The 15,454-nt window shown below is 39.8% G+C and overlaps 1 protein-coding gene across 6 annotated transcripts in view; it reads left to right on the forward strand.

The window, feature by feature from the left end:
* The window catches only part of smad2 (SMAD family member 2), a 45,019-nt gene extending 43,461 nt beyond the window's left edge, over window positions 1–1,558 (forward strand). For all 6 annotated transcript variants that reach the window (XM_077623459.1, XM_077623460.1, XM_077623455.1 and 3 more), the window contains one exon: window positions 934–1,558. In XM_077623459.1, coding sequence (XP_077479585.1) covers window positions 934–1,057 — 124 coding nt within the window. In that variant the 3' untranslated portion in view covers window positions 1,058–1,558. The remainder of the gene's footprint in view (window positions 1–933) is intronic.
* Window positions 1,559–15,454: the final 13,896 nt, after the last annotated feature.

Below are 15,454 nucleotides of genomic sequence, written 5' to 3' on the forward strand. Positions count from 1 at the left end.
ATTTTTATGAACATACACAAAAAAAATTATTAAATTTTTTTTTACCCCAGAAAAATTCTACGATGTAGTGAGGCCGCGATATTTGAAGCCGTGATATTCGAGGGATTACTCTATTAACCTTTTGTGGTAAATTGTGCAAGATCTCAGGTCCTTTGGCCGCCTGGGTGCCAAACGGTGTTTGGCAAACAACTGTTCTGTCGTTGGCTCCGTGATTGTGTTGTATCCGTCCAGATACCAGACTTTACAGCCAGTAGGGCTGCTTTGCTTTTTCATCATTGGTTGGCCTTAACTGGCTGTTGAGCCCATCTGCTTAGCCGTCGATGTGCCTGCTCCTCGGGCCAACAGCAGTCAGCTATGTTTAATCAACTCATCAGACTTTTCAAATGAATTGCTGTTAAAGTATTTCATCTATTCATTTGTTTTTCATATGAACCAAGTTGCTTGATAGGTCTTCGAACTTGCTTGACACATTTTCAAGAATTATATTCAATTTTTGCATTTTGCACATTTTGGAATTGCTTAATTTGTTTTACGTAATGTGTGTGCAATTTTAGTAGTTCACCCAAAAATCTGTTCCCCTTCTTTCATCCTATGATAACGTTATCTTTAATATATAATATTCCAATTCTTTCTCATGTTACAGGGGGTCCTGTTTACAGCTGCAAACTATTGTACTGTATACCACTCTAAAGCCAACATTTTGAGCTTGTGATTGTACCACAACAATGTACTTTGCGCAGACGAGAATGCGTTGGCATGTGGCACAAGAAGGCACATTTGTACCTTTAACATTTTAATGCACACCTTTTAAGGTCGTGTTCATTTTATTGTCCCAGATGATCCTGGTTTACTTTTTGCAAAGTAAGCAGTGCCAGTTGTTTTGAACAAGGAGTGTGGGTTTTTTCTAACTGAACTGTGTTTTTATTTCTGTAGACGTCAGACAGTCACTAGCACTCCTTGTTGGATCGAACTGCATCTCAACGGCCCCCTCCAGTGGTTGGACAAGGTTTTGACCCAGATGGGTTCTCCCTCAGTACGCTGCTCCAGTATGTCTTAAGCAGCATCTGGAGATTGACTGCAAACGAAACTTGACATTACACATTATATTTTAAAGGATTACACCACAAAGGAGTAACATCAACAAGACAGGAAAAAACAACATACAAAGGAGTTCAAGAATAAGTGCGCTGTAATGGAATGTACACAGTGAGCGAGCCTGCTTTTTACTTTTGTCGGATCAACCTCAGGCTGACATTCCAACCTAAAAAAACAGAACTGCTCCGCATACCCAAAACAAGCAGAGTTGCAACTTTTTACGTTTCAGGTATTTGGCTGAGGTGCTCAACTCACTTCAAAAAAACAAAACAGTCAAGATTTTTGGTGTTGTTGGGGAATTGAGTATCTCTTACACTTAAAAGTACACCTTGCCTCCTCACTGCCTCGCTACCACACCAGCCGGATTCAGTGTCAAGTATTTTAGTTTTCACATAGTTGACTTATGGTCCAATCGCGACTTTCTGGATTCACATTCAAACAATTAAAAAATAATGTTCCTCGGTTTCAGTGACCAACGTACTGTTTTGTTTATCGTTCAACACTTGCTCTTTTCTCATCCTCTGCCAGTCTAGTGTTGGTGTAAATGCAATAAGTTTACATTTTAAGGAACATTTTTGCTCACTGAGTCTGGGCGCGCACCCACAAAGACGCCCTAGATTCGCACGTCCGCAAGTGTATGCCGCATCTCAGTGGTTTTGGTCGAATTAGTTCATATTAAAGTAAGTGTTTCCTTCAGCAATAACAACTGCCAGAGCACAAGGGTGTTCGCACATTAGTTCCTTGTAGGACAAGGAACTAAAGGTGACAAATAAAATCTATTCTGAACCATTCCATTATTTTTATATTAAAAGTAAAGTGTTGTACCTTTGCAGAACAATAACTCTAGAGTTTCAGAGTGACCCCCAGCTTTTACACAGTTTAAACCGGTGGTGTCAAACTCAGGCCACATTTGTGCCAACTAGATTTCATGTGGGCTGGACTGGTTTATTTTTGGTCCAAAAAGTAATTTCCTGGCCGCCGTTGGTTCAAAATGGATTGGACGTCTAGCGTCATCGATGCCACTGAAAGATGACCATCCGCAGCCAGTTTAAGTGAATTGGACATCATTGTCAATAGCAGACAATTAGTTAATTGTGCGTCACTACCTTTTTTTCACTTCCATTTTAGGGAATTCAGAGGTCACTTCTGGTAAAATTTGGATGATCTATTGATTTTGAGGGTCTTTCCCAGAATGATTCTTGTTTGTCGGTTCCTGCAGATTTTTGGGTATTTCCCGTTTATTTCCTTTGGGTTTTGGGGAAATTGAGCAATGTGCAGTAGGGTGCATACTTAATCACACAACTCAAAAACACCTGGTTTTGCACCACCCTGGCCGATAAAAAATAAACAACAAAAACATTTAATTATGTACGTACAGTATGAATCAGCTACAAAATGCCCATCAGGCAGCAGAACTCTGCGGGTTTGATACCCCCAGTCTAAACTATTCCTCACATTGGCATTCATCTCATTTATAGATAATTATTATTCAACTGATGCATGTTTGCCCCGTTTTATTAAAAATGTATTAAAAGGAAGCATCATACAATGCAGGATTTTGCAAAAAAAATCATTCATTTTCTGAACTGCCTTATCCTCACTAGGATCGCGGGGGTTGCTGGAACCTATCCCAGCTGACTTCGGGCCAGAGGCGGGGGACACCCTGTATCGGTAGACAGCCGATCTCAGGGTACAAGCAAACGGACAAACATTCACATTCACACCCATACTTAGGGGCAATTTACAGTGTTCAATCAGCTTACCATGCATATCTTTGGAATGTGGTAGGAAACCGGAGTCCCCGTGCAGGCCCGGGGAAAACATGCAAACGCCACACAGGTGGACCGCCCCGAATTTGAACCCAGGACCCCAGAGCTGTGAGGCCGACGTGCTAACCACTCAAGCCGCCAGGCCGCTCCGCCAAAATGGGCTCAATATTATAATTGCACTGCCCCAAATTATGGACCCTTATCATACAAAAAATGCCTTTAATGTTTCATACAACAGTATATGCTTTGAAATTGCATAAATATGAACGTTGGCAACTTTGATGGCATTTTTTGCAAAAGGAGTTCCCAGATCATTTGTCTAAATATTTTTCTTGAAATTGTGCTTATTTCATATCGAGTTAAATTTTTATCGGCTAAAAGCTGGTGCAGCAATCTAAAGTCCAAATGCTTTCTAGCTGAAATCTATTTAAGCTTTTAAGTTTCAAACCAAGCTAATATTTATGTTATTTGAGGTGTTATACTTTGATTTCTTGCATTGATGATTTGAAATATAAAATATTTACATGTTAACATGTTTTATTCTTCACTGTTTTCCTTAATGCAACGATTAGGACTTGACAAGTACTGGGAGTGCAGAATTATTAGGCAAGTTGTATTTTGGGGGATTAATTTTATTATTGAACAACTATTTTCTTTATTATCCCAAAAGACTCACAAATATCTAAGATGAATATTTTTGGGAGTTTGAGTGTTTTTTTATTTTTTATTTTAGTTTTAGCTATTTAAGAGGATATCTATGTGTCCAGGTGACTCATACCTTGAATAACTATTAGGCAACTTAAAAAAACAAGTTTCAATTACTATTTATTTTCACTAGGGAAACCAATATTACAGCTCAACATTCAAATATACAGTCCCTTGCGAAAGTTTTCGGCCCCCTTGAACTTTTCAACCTTTCCCCACTATTCAGGCTTCAAACAAAGATATAATTTTTTTTTAATCAAACTGTCAAGAATCAACAACACGTGGAACTCAACCGTGAAGTGGACCAAAATTTATTGGATATTTTACTTTGTTAACAAATAAAAAACTGAAAAGTGGGGTGTGCATTATTCGGCCCCTTTACTTTTAGTGCAGTAAACTCACTCCAGAAGTTCAGTGAGGATCTCTGAATGATCTTATGTTGACTGTTGATGATAAATAGAATTGACCCATGTCTAATCATGTCTTTGTGTAAAGGCACTTCCTCTGTGATGGTCTCGGGCTCTTTTTAAAGTGCTGAGAGCATCATGAAGACCAAGGATCATAACAGGCGGGTCCGAGATACTGTTGTGGAGAAGTTTAAAGCCGGATTTGGTTACAAAAACATTTCCCAAGCTTTAAACATCTCAATGAGCACTGTACAAGACAACAATCAGATTGAAATGGAAGGAGTATCAGACCACTGCAAGACCCAGACGTCACTCTCAACCAGTGGTGCCCAACTCCAGTCCTTGGGGCCCCCTATCCAGTCTGTTTCCCATGTCTCCATCCTCTACCATGCCTGAATCAAATGATGAACCCATCAGTAAGCTGGCCATAAGCTTGTGAACAATCCTGATTATTTTATTCATGTGTGTTGGTGGAGGGAGACATGGAAAACAGATTGAAAAGGGGCCCTAGGGATCAGAGTTGGGCACCCTCTCTAAACTTTCACCTTGAACAAGGAGAAGACTGAGCAGAGATGCAGCCAAGAGGCCCATGATCACTCTGGATGAACTGCAGAGATCACAATAATCAGTCGTACACTGCACAAGTCTGGCCTTCATGGAAGAGTGGCAAGAAGAAAGTCATTTATCAAAGCTATCCATAAAAGGTCTTGTTTAAAGTTTGCCACAAGCCATCTGGGAGACAAACCAAACGTGGAAAGTGCTCTGGTCAGATAAAACCAAAACCAAACATTTTGGCCACAATTCAAAATGATCTGTTTGGCGTAAAAGCAACACAGCTCATCACCTTGTACACACCATCCCCAATGTCAAACATGGCGGTGATAAATTTCTTTCCAATTCACGATTATCTCATGATTTGATGATACCAGCCCATACCAGAGCCCCACCTACACCATGCTGGTGTCATATTCAGACTAGAGCACTCTGCCATTTACCGATCCAGCCATGGACTCATCCATCTGCCCCATCAAGACTCACTCTCCTTTTATCAGTCCATAAAACCTTAGAAAAATTAGTGTTGAGATATTTCTTGGCCCCGTTTTGACGTTTCAGCTTGTGTCTTATTCAGTGGTGGTTGTTTTTCAGCCTACCTTACCTTGACCATGTATCTGAGTATTGCACACCTTGTGCTCTTGGGCACTCCAGTGATGTTGCAACTCTGAAATATTGCAAAACTGGTGGCAATTGGCATCTTGGCAAACGCTTGAGTTTTCTCAGTTCACGGGCAGTTATTTTGTCCCTTGTTTTTTTCTGCACGTGTCTTGCAACCCTGTTGCCTATTTTGAATGAAAAGCTTGATTGTTCGATGATCACGGTTAAGCTTGGCAATTTTAAGAGTGCTGTATCCCTCTGCAACATCTGTCACGATTTTTGTTTTTTACTTTTGGGAGCTTGTCAAGTCCTGACCCATTTTGCCAAAGGAAAGGAAGTTGCCTAATAATTATGCAGATCCCTTCTTATTACTAAGATGCACATCACCTGATATGCTTAATTACTAATGGCCTTTCGAGGCTATACAGCTTGAAGTTAGACAATGTGCATAAAGAGGAGGATGTAGTCAAAATACTAATTTGCCTAATAATTCTGCACTCCCTGTATTTATTATAGAATTTTAGTGTCAATGGGCCTAATAGTACTTAAAACTAACTAAAATGCTCATCCTGAATGTGTAGTTTATATTTTTATTTTCTGGGAAGTGACATTTGATTTAAATGAATTTGAAATAAATTTAGAAAGCGTTGAAAGGGGAATTACCTCACCCATCTTTTGCAAATTTCCTATGTTGTCCCAAAGGCTAAATGCAAGTTTGTACCAAAGAAAATATCTCCACTGACCAAAACCTGCTAGTTACAATTTATTATATTCTTGGTTACCTATCATGAGAGTAACTATACTCTAAAAACACATCATTCCCCTGCCAAAAGATAGCTTGTGTTTATTCAATTGAGCAATGCATAATCAAATTTCATTACCCCTATAGTTGCTGTTTTTAGTGTGTTCAGATGGTAAATTTTTTTAATCATAGTTGACTTCTACTCATAAATTGAGGACCAACATTCAACATTGTAATAGAAGAACAAAAAACTCAAAGTTCTAGAATGTCATTTGTGTACACACTTACACATGCTGGGTGTTTTGTCAGTGGTGTGTTGCTCTTGTACACAAGTGTAAGACAACATAGAGCACATAAGCACAATGCCATGACCAGTAGGACATGTAAATACAGCGTGTGTCAGTACATTCTGGTGTAACATTCTACATTTATTGTCAACTTTAGCAGACTGCAACATTTTTTGAAAAAAAGTGCATGTAAACTCAAACAGGGTGGTGTTTTTGACCAAGTTGAATGAATGAATGACTGTCTCGTTCATTTGGGGTGGCCTTTTCTCTTCCAGTTGAATCATTTTTGTCTGGATCAATTTAAATCCTCACTTGTACATAAAATGGACTAGCCGATGGCTGTTATTATGTTGGTATCTCTATGTATCTTCAGATTATGTCTTCAACTTTTTTTTTTAAATCAAACTGTTAAGGGAAACTTTCAGATTGCTCAAAGCAAAGGTCAGCACAGTATACTTTATTTTTAAGGTTGTGGTATTAGTGACACTTATTGTTCTAGACATCAGCTTTTCTCTGGTGTTTTCAAAACCTACAGTACAGTGCAGTATGTCTTTCCCCGGCTAAATAGGTTATTACAATTGTATGTTTCACCAAAGGTCCCATAAGACTATTTTTGGATTTGTCCCTCCTGTCTTTCTTAAATGACATTTTTTTTACAGTTGGCATTTTCCATTCTTGAAAATCAGTTTTGCAAAAGGCACATCTACAGTCTTTTTTCTTCTGTGAAGACAAGTGTGAATAACCAAACGAGCCTCTTTTTTTTTTTCACGGAAACTAACCTAAAGGGGGAACTTGCATATTCTCACTAGTGGCTTTATTGTATAGTTTTGTTTGTTTCTTTAGATGCTGTTGCTTTATTTCTTCAGGAAGACTTCTGTTCCGGGGAAAAAAATCATACTTTCTCTTCAAACACTGATCTTCATATACGTTCCGATGATGAACGAGCAAGATTTGACTGTGTACACTATTAAAACTTATTCAAGTCAAAACGATTTGTATGGTACATTTGTTTGAAGTATTAATACACATACCCTGAAACACTAACGCTGACTGACACCTGCACAATTTCTTATGTATTTTTTTTATTTTTTATTTATTTAATTTTTTTGCTGCTCTGTGTCCTTAGTTACTTTCTATTTATCCGCCCAGGACGCAAAATTAACCAGGATGGATTCTGTCTTAGTGTTACTCTTTTGCATGTTATATCCTGAATTTATTTGCCAACTCAGTCATCGATATTGCAATACCTTAATTTTGTCTTTTTTACATCCGGGAGTGCCTTCCCCTTAGCTTATTCGCCGACTCGGTCCTGCTTTTCCTGCATATTATTTTCCGCATTTGAGTTTGTGTTGGACCGATCCTCACCTGCCTCTATCCTCACTCACAACTATCTTTTGAATTGTTTCTCTCATTTTCTGAACCGCTTTATCCTCATTAGATTCACTGGGGGTGCTGAAGCAAAGGCGGGGGACACCTTGAATTGGTGGCCAGCCAATCCCAGGGCACAAGGTGACGGACAACCATGCACATTCAAAATATACCTAGGGGCAGTTTAGAGTGTCCGCCTACCATGCATGTTTTTTTTTTAATAAGGGAGAAAATCAGAGTACCCGGCGGAAACCCGCCCAGGCCCGGGCAGAACATGCAAACTCCACGTGACCTGGATTTGAACCCAGGACCCCAGAGCTGTGAGGCTGAGCACTAACTACTTGCCCCACCGGGCCGCCTGACTTGTTCCAACTTTATTTTTTAAATTCTCGTGCTGTAAATGGTTTTCTTTAACTTTTACACCTCCGCTGGCCTCCTATATGCAGTGGCTCTATGTATGTGCACGGTTAGTGCGCTGTAGAAACCAGCCATATTAGCAGAAGAGCCATCGCGTCAAAGAGTAATTAGTGCATTAGTTCTTAACCCTCGGTTCGATTGAACCCTAGGGGTTCGGTGAGTCGTTATCAGGGGTTCGGTGGAGTCTCTGATGTGGAGGTCAAATCACATCAAATCATGTCTATCTCTGGCTGCAGATGATCACGTGGTATTGCTGTGTCAATCAGTGATGCGAGAAATTTATATATCTTGAATTTGACAAAAAAAATCATATTTTATTTTACACTAAAGTAGGGTTTGGCAAATACGCATATGAAATTGGTGGGGTTCAGTAGCTCTAACCAAGTTAAGAACCACTGAATTAGTGAGTCAAATACGACTCTCCTTGTCTCTCTGGCATGGAGTTCTTTATCCTTGTGCCGCCTCTCGTTTGTCACAAAGTTATTTTTTGAGTTTTTTTTCAGGGTGCCTTAACAGAATTTGAAGTTGTGTGTTTTTTTATTATTGGAGTTGGTATATGTTTTATTTATTTATTTTACATCTTGTGAAGATGGGTTCCTTGCCGCTCTGTAAGTGACGTGTGGAGGGGAAAGGGAGAGGGAGAGGGGTGGAGGTTTGTGCAGCGCGACGCGCGAGTGACACTAGTTAGTAGTATTTGAATTAATATGTCGCGCTATAATTGTACAACAGGGCGATCCGATTCTACCGTTGACTGTAATACCACTGCAAAATTCATATTTCTTGAATTTTATTGACATAGGTAATCATAAAGTATTCGTGTAGGGTGCCCCGGAGATGAGTGTGTTACACGTCGGCCTCGCAGTGGGGGTCCTGGGTTCAAATCCAAGTCGGTCCACCTGTGTGGCGTTTGCATGTTCTCCCTGGGCCTGTGTGCGTTTTCTCCGGGTACGCCGGTTTCCTCCCATATTCCAAAGACATGCATGGTAAGCTGATTGGACGCTCTAAATGAGTGGCCCCCAACCACCAGTCCGTGGACCGATACCAGTCCACGAGCCACCTAATGCAGGTCCGTCAGAGTAAAAAAATATGAACGTTTTCAATCTCGCCCTCCTACTTGAAATGAGAAAAATTGTTATACATGTTAAAGTGTTTAACTTACACTCCATTAACGATCACATGTTGGGGATGTGCAACTAGTCTTGATTGGGTGTATATCGATATTCGATTATTGATGCCTTGGCCAACACGGGAGATTTACTTCATACCAGTAAAGTTGGATTGAAGAAGTAACAACGAATCACTATTGTGATTATTTCTCCCTGTGTTTTAAGGTATGCTGCTTGTTGTAGCGGCCGTTTGAGTTTGTGGTTTGCAATATACACTGTTTAGCATGTGAGAGAGAAGATAGTGTTTAGGAATGTTTCTCTACTTTTGAAGTGTGAGCGTGAACGTGCGAGTCCCGGGTCATGCACATGCATGTAACATTCAGTACGCTACCTTTGGCCACCATTACCCTGTATAGTGTCTATGACGGTTATTGCAAGGAATTTATGTTATCGATATTTCATTGTTTACTCTGTTGAATAGTTGAGAAGGACTTCTCGAAGTTGTAAAAAGAAAAGATAAAACGAGTCAATGTATATTGAACGGGTGTAATTGTACATTATTGGGTTCTAACGTGTTGCTAATATATATATATATAATATTATATATATATTATATATATATATATTATATTATATATATATATATTATATTATATATATATTATATATATATATATATATTATATATATATTATATATATATATATATGTGTGTGTGTGTGTGTGTATATATATATGGGTGTAATTGTATATTGTGGGTTTTTGTGTTGATAAAGATATCATTAAAGTTGGATTGAGGAAGCAACAACGAATCACTATTGTGATTATTTCTCCGTGTTTCAAGCGTAAATACAGGGTACAACATTATAATAATAATAATAAATAATTGCTAATATGCTTGGGACTTGTTTTTTTGCCGTCGTGGGTGTCGTTCATGCACCGACTCCACACCCACATAATTTTGTCTTAAGTTGTCGCCTTCCCCATTAGTCGGTCCGCGAAAAAATAGAAAGACCTTTACCGGTCCGCGGTGAGAAAGCGGTTGGGGACCGCTGCTATAAATATCCCCTAGGTATGAGTGTGAGAATGAATGGTTGTCCGTCTCCTCGTTCCCTGTGATTGGCTGGCCACCGTTTCAGGGTGTCCCCGCCTCTGGCCCGAAGTCAGCTGGAATAGGCTCCAGCACCCTGCGACCCTACTGACGATAAAGCGGTTCAGAAAATGAAAAAAAAAGAAGTAATTATGTATAAAAATAAATTCAAAATCAACTATACATAGAGAAGGGGGGAATGTGATTCAGAATGAATTGTCAGTTGTGGCAGAACTTGACAAAATCAGTCCAAATAAAAACATTCTAAGTAGTAAAATGTAAACTTTTTTTCAATTGAAATGGTAGGGGGAATTTATTTTTGAAGACCTGTTTATCGTATAACTTGAAGAGAAGAGACGTCAGTCGAAATAATTCAAAATACAGTGACTGTTGCAATAGGCGACATGATGGCAGCGTTTTGTTATCGATACATTGCCCATGCCAAGGTTTTTACCTTGGAACACAGCTACTTTCAGTTAATACCTTGAAATATGGATTACTTTTTTTTTACAAAGCCGTGTGCCGCGTATAAGCATGATATTAGTTACTCTTGGTCTTGACCTGACTTCGAAATCTAAAAAGGTGGATTTGGCTTCGCTGCATAGAATTTGCCGAGAGGGGTCAGTAAAAGCACGTTAATATTCCAGTAATCCAGTTTTATTTTATTCTTCCCAACATTTTTGGAAGTTCTGAAAAGAAAAGAAAAACAAGTTTAGATACAATATTTTAATATTAGTAGAACGATTAAAATAACATAGAAGCTAATGCATTTCAATGACTACTTTCTATGAAATGTTTCATAATGCGACTATAAGACAACCAACAATTCATGGTGTTTCCAGCCTTCTGATCGTAGGTTGCTTGGAAAGGCTTCAGCACCCCCAAACTCTGGTAAAATAATGGGTATATCCAATAAAATATTATTTATGATTTATTATGTATATATACACACACTTTGTGGTAATATAAATGCTATTTTTCTTTTTCTTTCCTCCTCTTATAGCTCAGGGCACTTTGCAGTGCATGCTTGGTTAATGAACATTTAAATGGATCAATTCATACTCCATCAAACGATTCGGGCAGCAAGTCGGACTCAAAATTCTGGTATTTTAATATCAGTACTTGCTTTCCCTCCACATTAACAGTTGGTATAAATGTGGAAAACTTCTTGTTCGGCGAAATGAATGAAATAAATTAGGAAAACAGTTGCTGAGTCTCTACGCTGATTTTTTTTTTTTTTATTAGAAGGATCAGTTATTAATTTTGGGATGATTCAATTTGATCAGATGAAAGCTGGAAATTCGGAGCTGGACAAAAGAAACAACGCTTCTGACCAACCATTCCATTATGGGATAAGATGGAAGAGCTGTCGGTGCTTACCAGGCCGGAAGCGGAGTCGAGGAGTTCTGCCCTGCTGCTGTTTTCTTCAGCTCCAGACTATTGAAGAACTGTGCGGATAAGCTTGGAAGAGTGACTACTCTGCATATTCTCTACCTCGGTCCCAGTCTGCAGAAGTTCCCCATCTTGTGGAAGACTTCCTGTGTGTGGTGCTTGTTTTGTGTTTTTGCTGCTTTTCTGTCTTAATTATTTGATTTGGTGATTCTCATTGATCCATTTACTTTGATTTGCTTTGTACTTTGTGCTTTTGCTTTGCTGTTCTGTCTAATCACCCTCTTGCTACTGCCACAATGAAATTTCCCCAATACGGGATGAATAAAGTTATCCAATCCAATCCAAACCCAAACCAGCTCACAATTCTACTCAGCTGGAGTTTTTAAAAACATTTTATTATAAGGCCTAGCGTTTCTATCTGCATGAAGCTTCTTTTGCTCACTTTCCTTGCTCATCATCACACACCCTCTTACATTACAGTGCACTGCAGTACAGTAAACGTCCTAATAAAATGATTACGCTCTAACCAATATGTAACCAATATGTGGGACCTTTCTGAAAGTGAATCATAGATCTGTAATCCATTGTTAGTAGTCTCGCTCTCGCTCTCGCTCTCTTCTCTCTCTCTCTCGCTCTCTCTCTCTCTCGTTCTCTCTCTCTCCTCACTCTCTCGCTCGTTCTCTCTCACTCTCTCACTCTCTCTCTCCTCACTCTCTCGCTCGTTCTCTCTCTCTCTCTCTCTCTTTCTCTCTCTTTCTTTCTTTATTTAACCTTTATTTAACTCATCCCATCATATTTAGGGGTATATGGCACTGCTTGTATTTTTCAAGTAATGTACAGTAAACCATACATTTTTTTATACTACATCAATGATATATCTTAAGAAGGAATTCATTTTATTTACATTATGCCTCCCCAAGCCCCCATGGACATTAAGTCTGCACTGTACATGGTGGATGCAACCATGCTCCTGACCTCGGTCTAGAGCAGACACTGTACGGCAGAGTATCTGAGGAGAGGTAATCATGTATAAGTTATGACAACTAATTAAGACTGGCACTTTTAAACTACGGCTGACCCCAAGGAAATAACAATGTGCCTTTTCAACACTGTTGTTGTGTTTTATACCTGGCCAGTAGTGCAGGACCACCATGATCTGGTAACAGGAGTGAGTGAGAGAGAAAGAGAGAGAGAGGGAGCGAGGGAGAGAGGGAGAAGAAGGCAGTGACTCTGGCCATTGTTTGTGTTAGTGATACAACCGGGTATGCTTCAGGCCTCTGTGCTCAAGATCTTTTAGCTGACATTACAACAACACTCCCACCAAATGAAAAATACTAGTGTTGTGCCTTGGCTCCAAAATGTTTTTGTTATTTTCTGTGATCTTCCATCCATTCGGGATCTGTACGAGTTATCTTTCATCTTCCGTACCGCGCATCCTCCTAAGGGTTGCCGGAGCCTATCCCAGCTGACTTTGGGCGAAAGGCAGACTACACCTTAGACTGGTCGCCAGTCAGCCGTGGGGCACACAAAGAGACAAACGACCATCCACACACCACATTGGTTAAATGCTTAAAAATGAAAACACAATCTGGAACAAGAGCAACCAGGGGAAAAGCAAATGAAGGAAGGTCACATAATAATTCAGACTTATTAAATATTACGAATAGACATAAAATAAATATGATGATTCATTCCTTCACTCATTCATTTTCTGAACTGCTTTATCCTCATTAGGGTCACCGGGGGTGCTTGAGCCTATCCTAGCTGACTCTGGGCCAGAGGCGGAGGACAATCCAGTCGGTCGCAGGGCACAAGGAGACGGACAACCATACACTATCACACCCATACCTAAGGACAATTTACAGTGTCTAATCAGCCTACCATGCATGTTTTTTGGAATGTGGGAGGAAACCCACGCAGGCCCAGGGAGAACATGCAAACTCCACACAGGTGGACCGAACTGTATTTGAACCAAAGAACCCAGAGCTGTGAGGACAATGCGTTGACCACTTATCTGCCAGGCCTCCCATGATGATAATATGATTCATATGTTTTTTTTAGGCCAGCAGAGAAGGCCTTCCAGGCCCTGACCGCCCACCACTGGTTGGAACAAAGACCAGGACCCACTGCAGCCCTTTGTGAAATCAGTTTGACACCACTGAGTTAGATCAGGTGTCGGGAACCTTTTTGACAGAGACAGCCATAAACAATTCTTATTTTTCAATGTTATTCCTTGAGAGCCAGATTTAGAATTTAAAAGTCCAAATATATGAAAATATGTATACTTTTTTTGTCATTTTAACGCTTTTAAAGTACAGAGTCTCTGATTCTTTTGACAACCTTGTTACACTGTCGCTAATCAATGAGGATCAATGAGAGTATGCATGAAGAGTCTCATGAAAAATTAAAAAAAAGATTAAAGCGGCGCTCGTTCCTTCAATTACGACACCAGCGAAACCCGTCGTGGCTGGTTCGATAATTTTAAAACACAAACACTCGGTTGTGAGGCATGTAGAAGCCAGGAACTTCCGGCTCGAAAGCCGCGGTGGAATATATTAACATTTGCCTCGGTTATCGCATAAGAAGTTTAAATTTAGAGAAACGTAAGATTAAACCTTATTGTGTGTGTATCGTAATCTAAGTTCATTTAAGTTACCTACATTTTAAGTTTGTTACGAGCGCGTTACCGTCAAGTATCTCTTCTGCCCCTTCAATCTCCCCCCCCCCCCATCTTTCTCTCCCTCCATCTACCTCTCTCTCCGCGCATTCCACACTACCGTCTGTCTGTCACATTTTAGAATTGAAGATCATAACGTCTAGATAGGTATTTGTAACCTTGTGAGTAGTTGGTGAATTTATTTATTTTCCATTGTAATGTCCTGTTTTTGGTGTTTTTTTCAGACTGAGGAACGATTAATTTGTATTTAGTTCATTTCTATGGGAAAAATTGATTTGAGATACGAGTAAATTGACATATGAGCTCGATCCCGGAACGCCTTAAGCTCGTATCTCAAGTTATTACTGTATGTAAGATTGTAGCAGAGGGCTAATTTCCATATTTAGTTGAAAGTAAACAATGACACATACACACACACATGCACACGCACACACACACACACACACACACACACACACACACACACACACACACACACACACATCACATCACATCACATGCATGCACACGGCTAATGTTAGCATTTACTGAGCATGTAATAGACATTCATTTATCAATATGATCCAGTTGGCAAACAGTGTACTGTTTAAGAAAGGTATCATTATTTGTGGAATTCGTGAACATTTATGTCAATCAGGTGCAGGAACATCTCTCTCATCTCATCTCATTTTCTGAGCTGCTTTATCCTCATTAGAGTCCCGAGATGGGCTGGAGCCAATCCCAGCTATCGCCGGGCCAGAGGCGGGGGCCAATCTGAATCCTAGGGGCAATTTAGAGTGTCCAATCAGCCTACGTGCATGTTTTTGGAATGTGGGAGGAAACCAGAGTACCCGGAGGAAACCCACGCAGGCACGGGGAGAACATGCAAACTCCACATATGTGGACGTAACCTGGATTTGAACCCAGGACCCCAGAGCTGTGAGGCCGACACGCTAACCACTCGCTCCACCGGGCCGCCCTGCAGTAGCATCGTGCTGTTAATAAATTGCAGACCAAAAAGAAAACTTCAATGGTTTAAATTAAAAGACATTCGTACAACTGTTGATCCCTCTGTAGTAGGAAATAATAAATCCAAAAATACACCTAGAATTAAAAAAAAACAAAAAAAGACAGTACTAAAAGCAAGTCTATTGGTTTCATCTTAAAATGACGCTCAGGAGACACATTACAAAATATTGCAGGGTTTCAACTCATCTTCAGATAGCACTGTAAAAACCATTAAAAACAAACAAACAAAAATGACCCAC

Source organism: Stigmatopora argus, chromosome 16 (assembly GCF_051989625.1).
Source record: "Stigmatopora argus isolate UIUO_Sarg chromosome 16, RoL_Sarg_1.0, whole genome shotgun sequence".
NCBI lineage: Eukaryota > Metazoa > Chordata > Actinopteri > Syngnathiformes > Syngnathidae > Stigmatopora > Stigmatopora argus.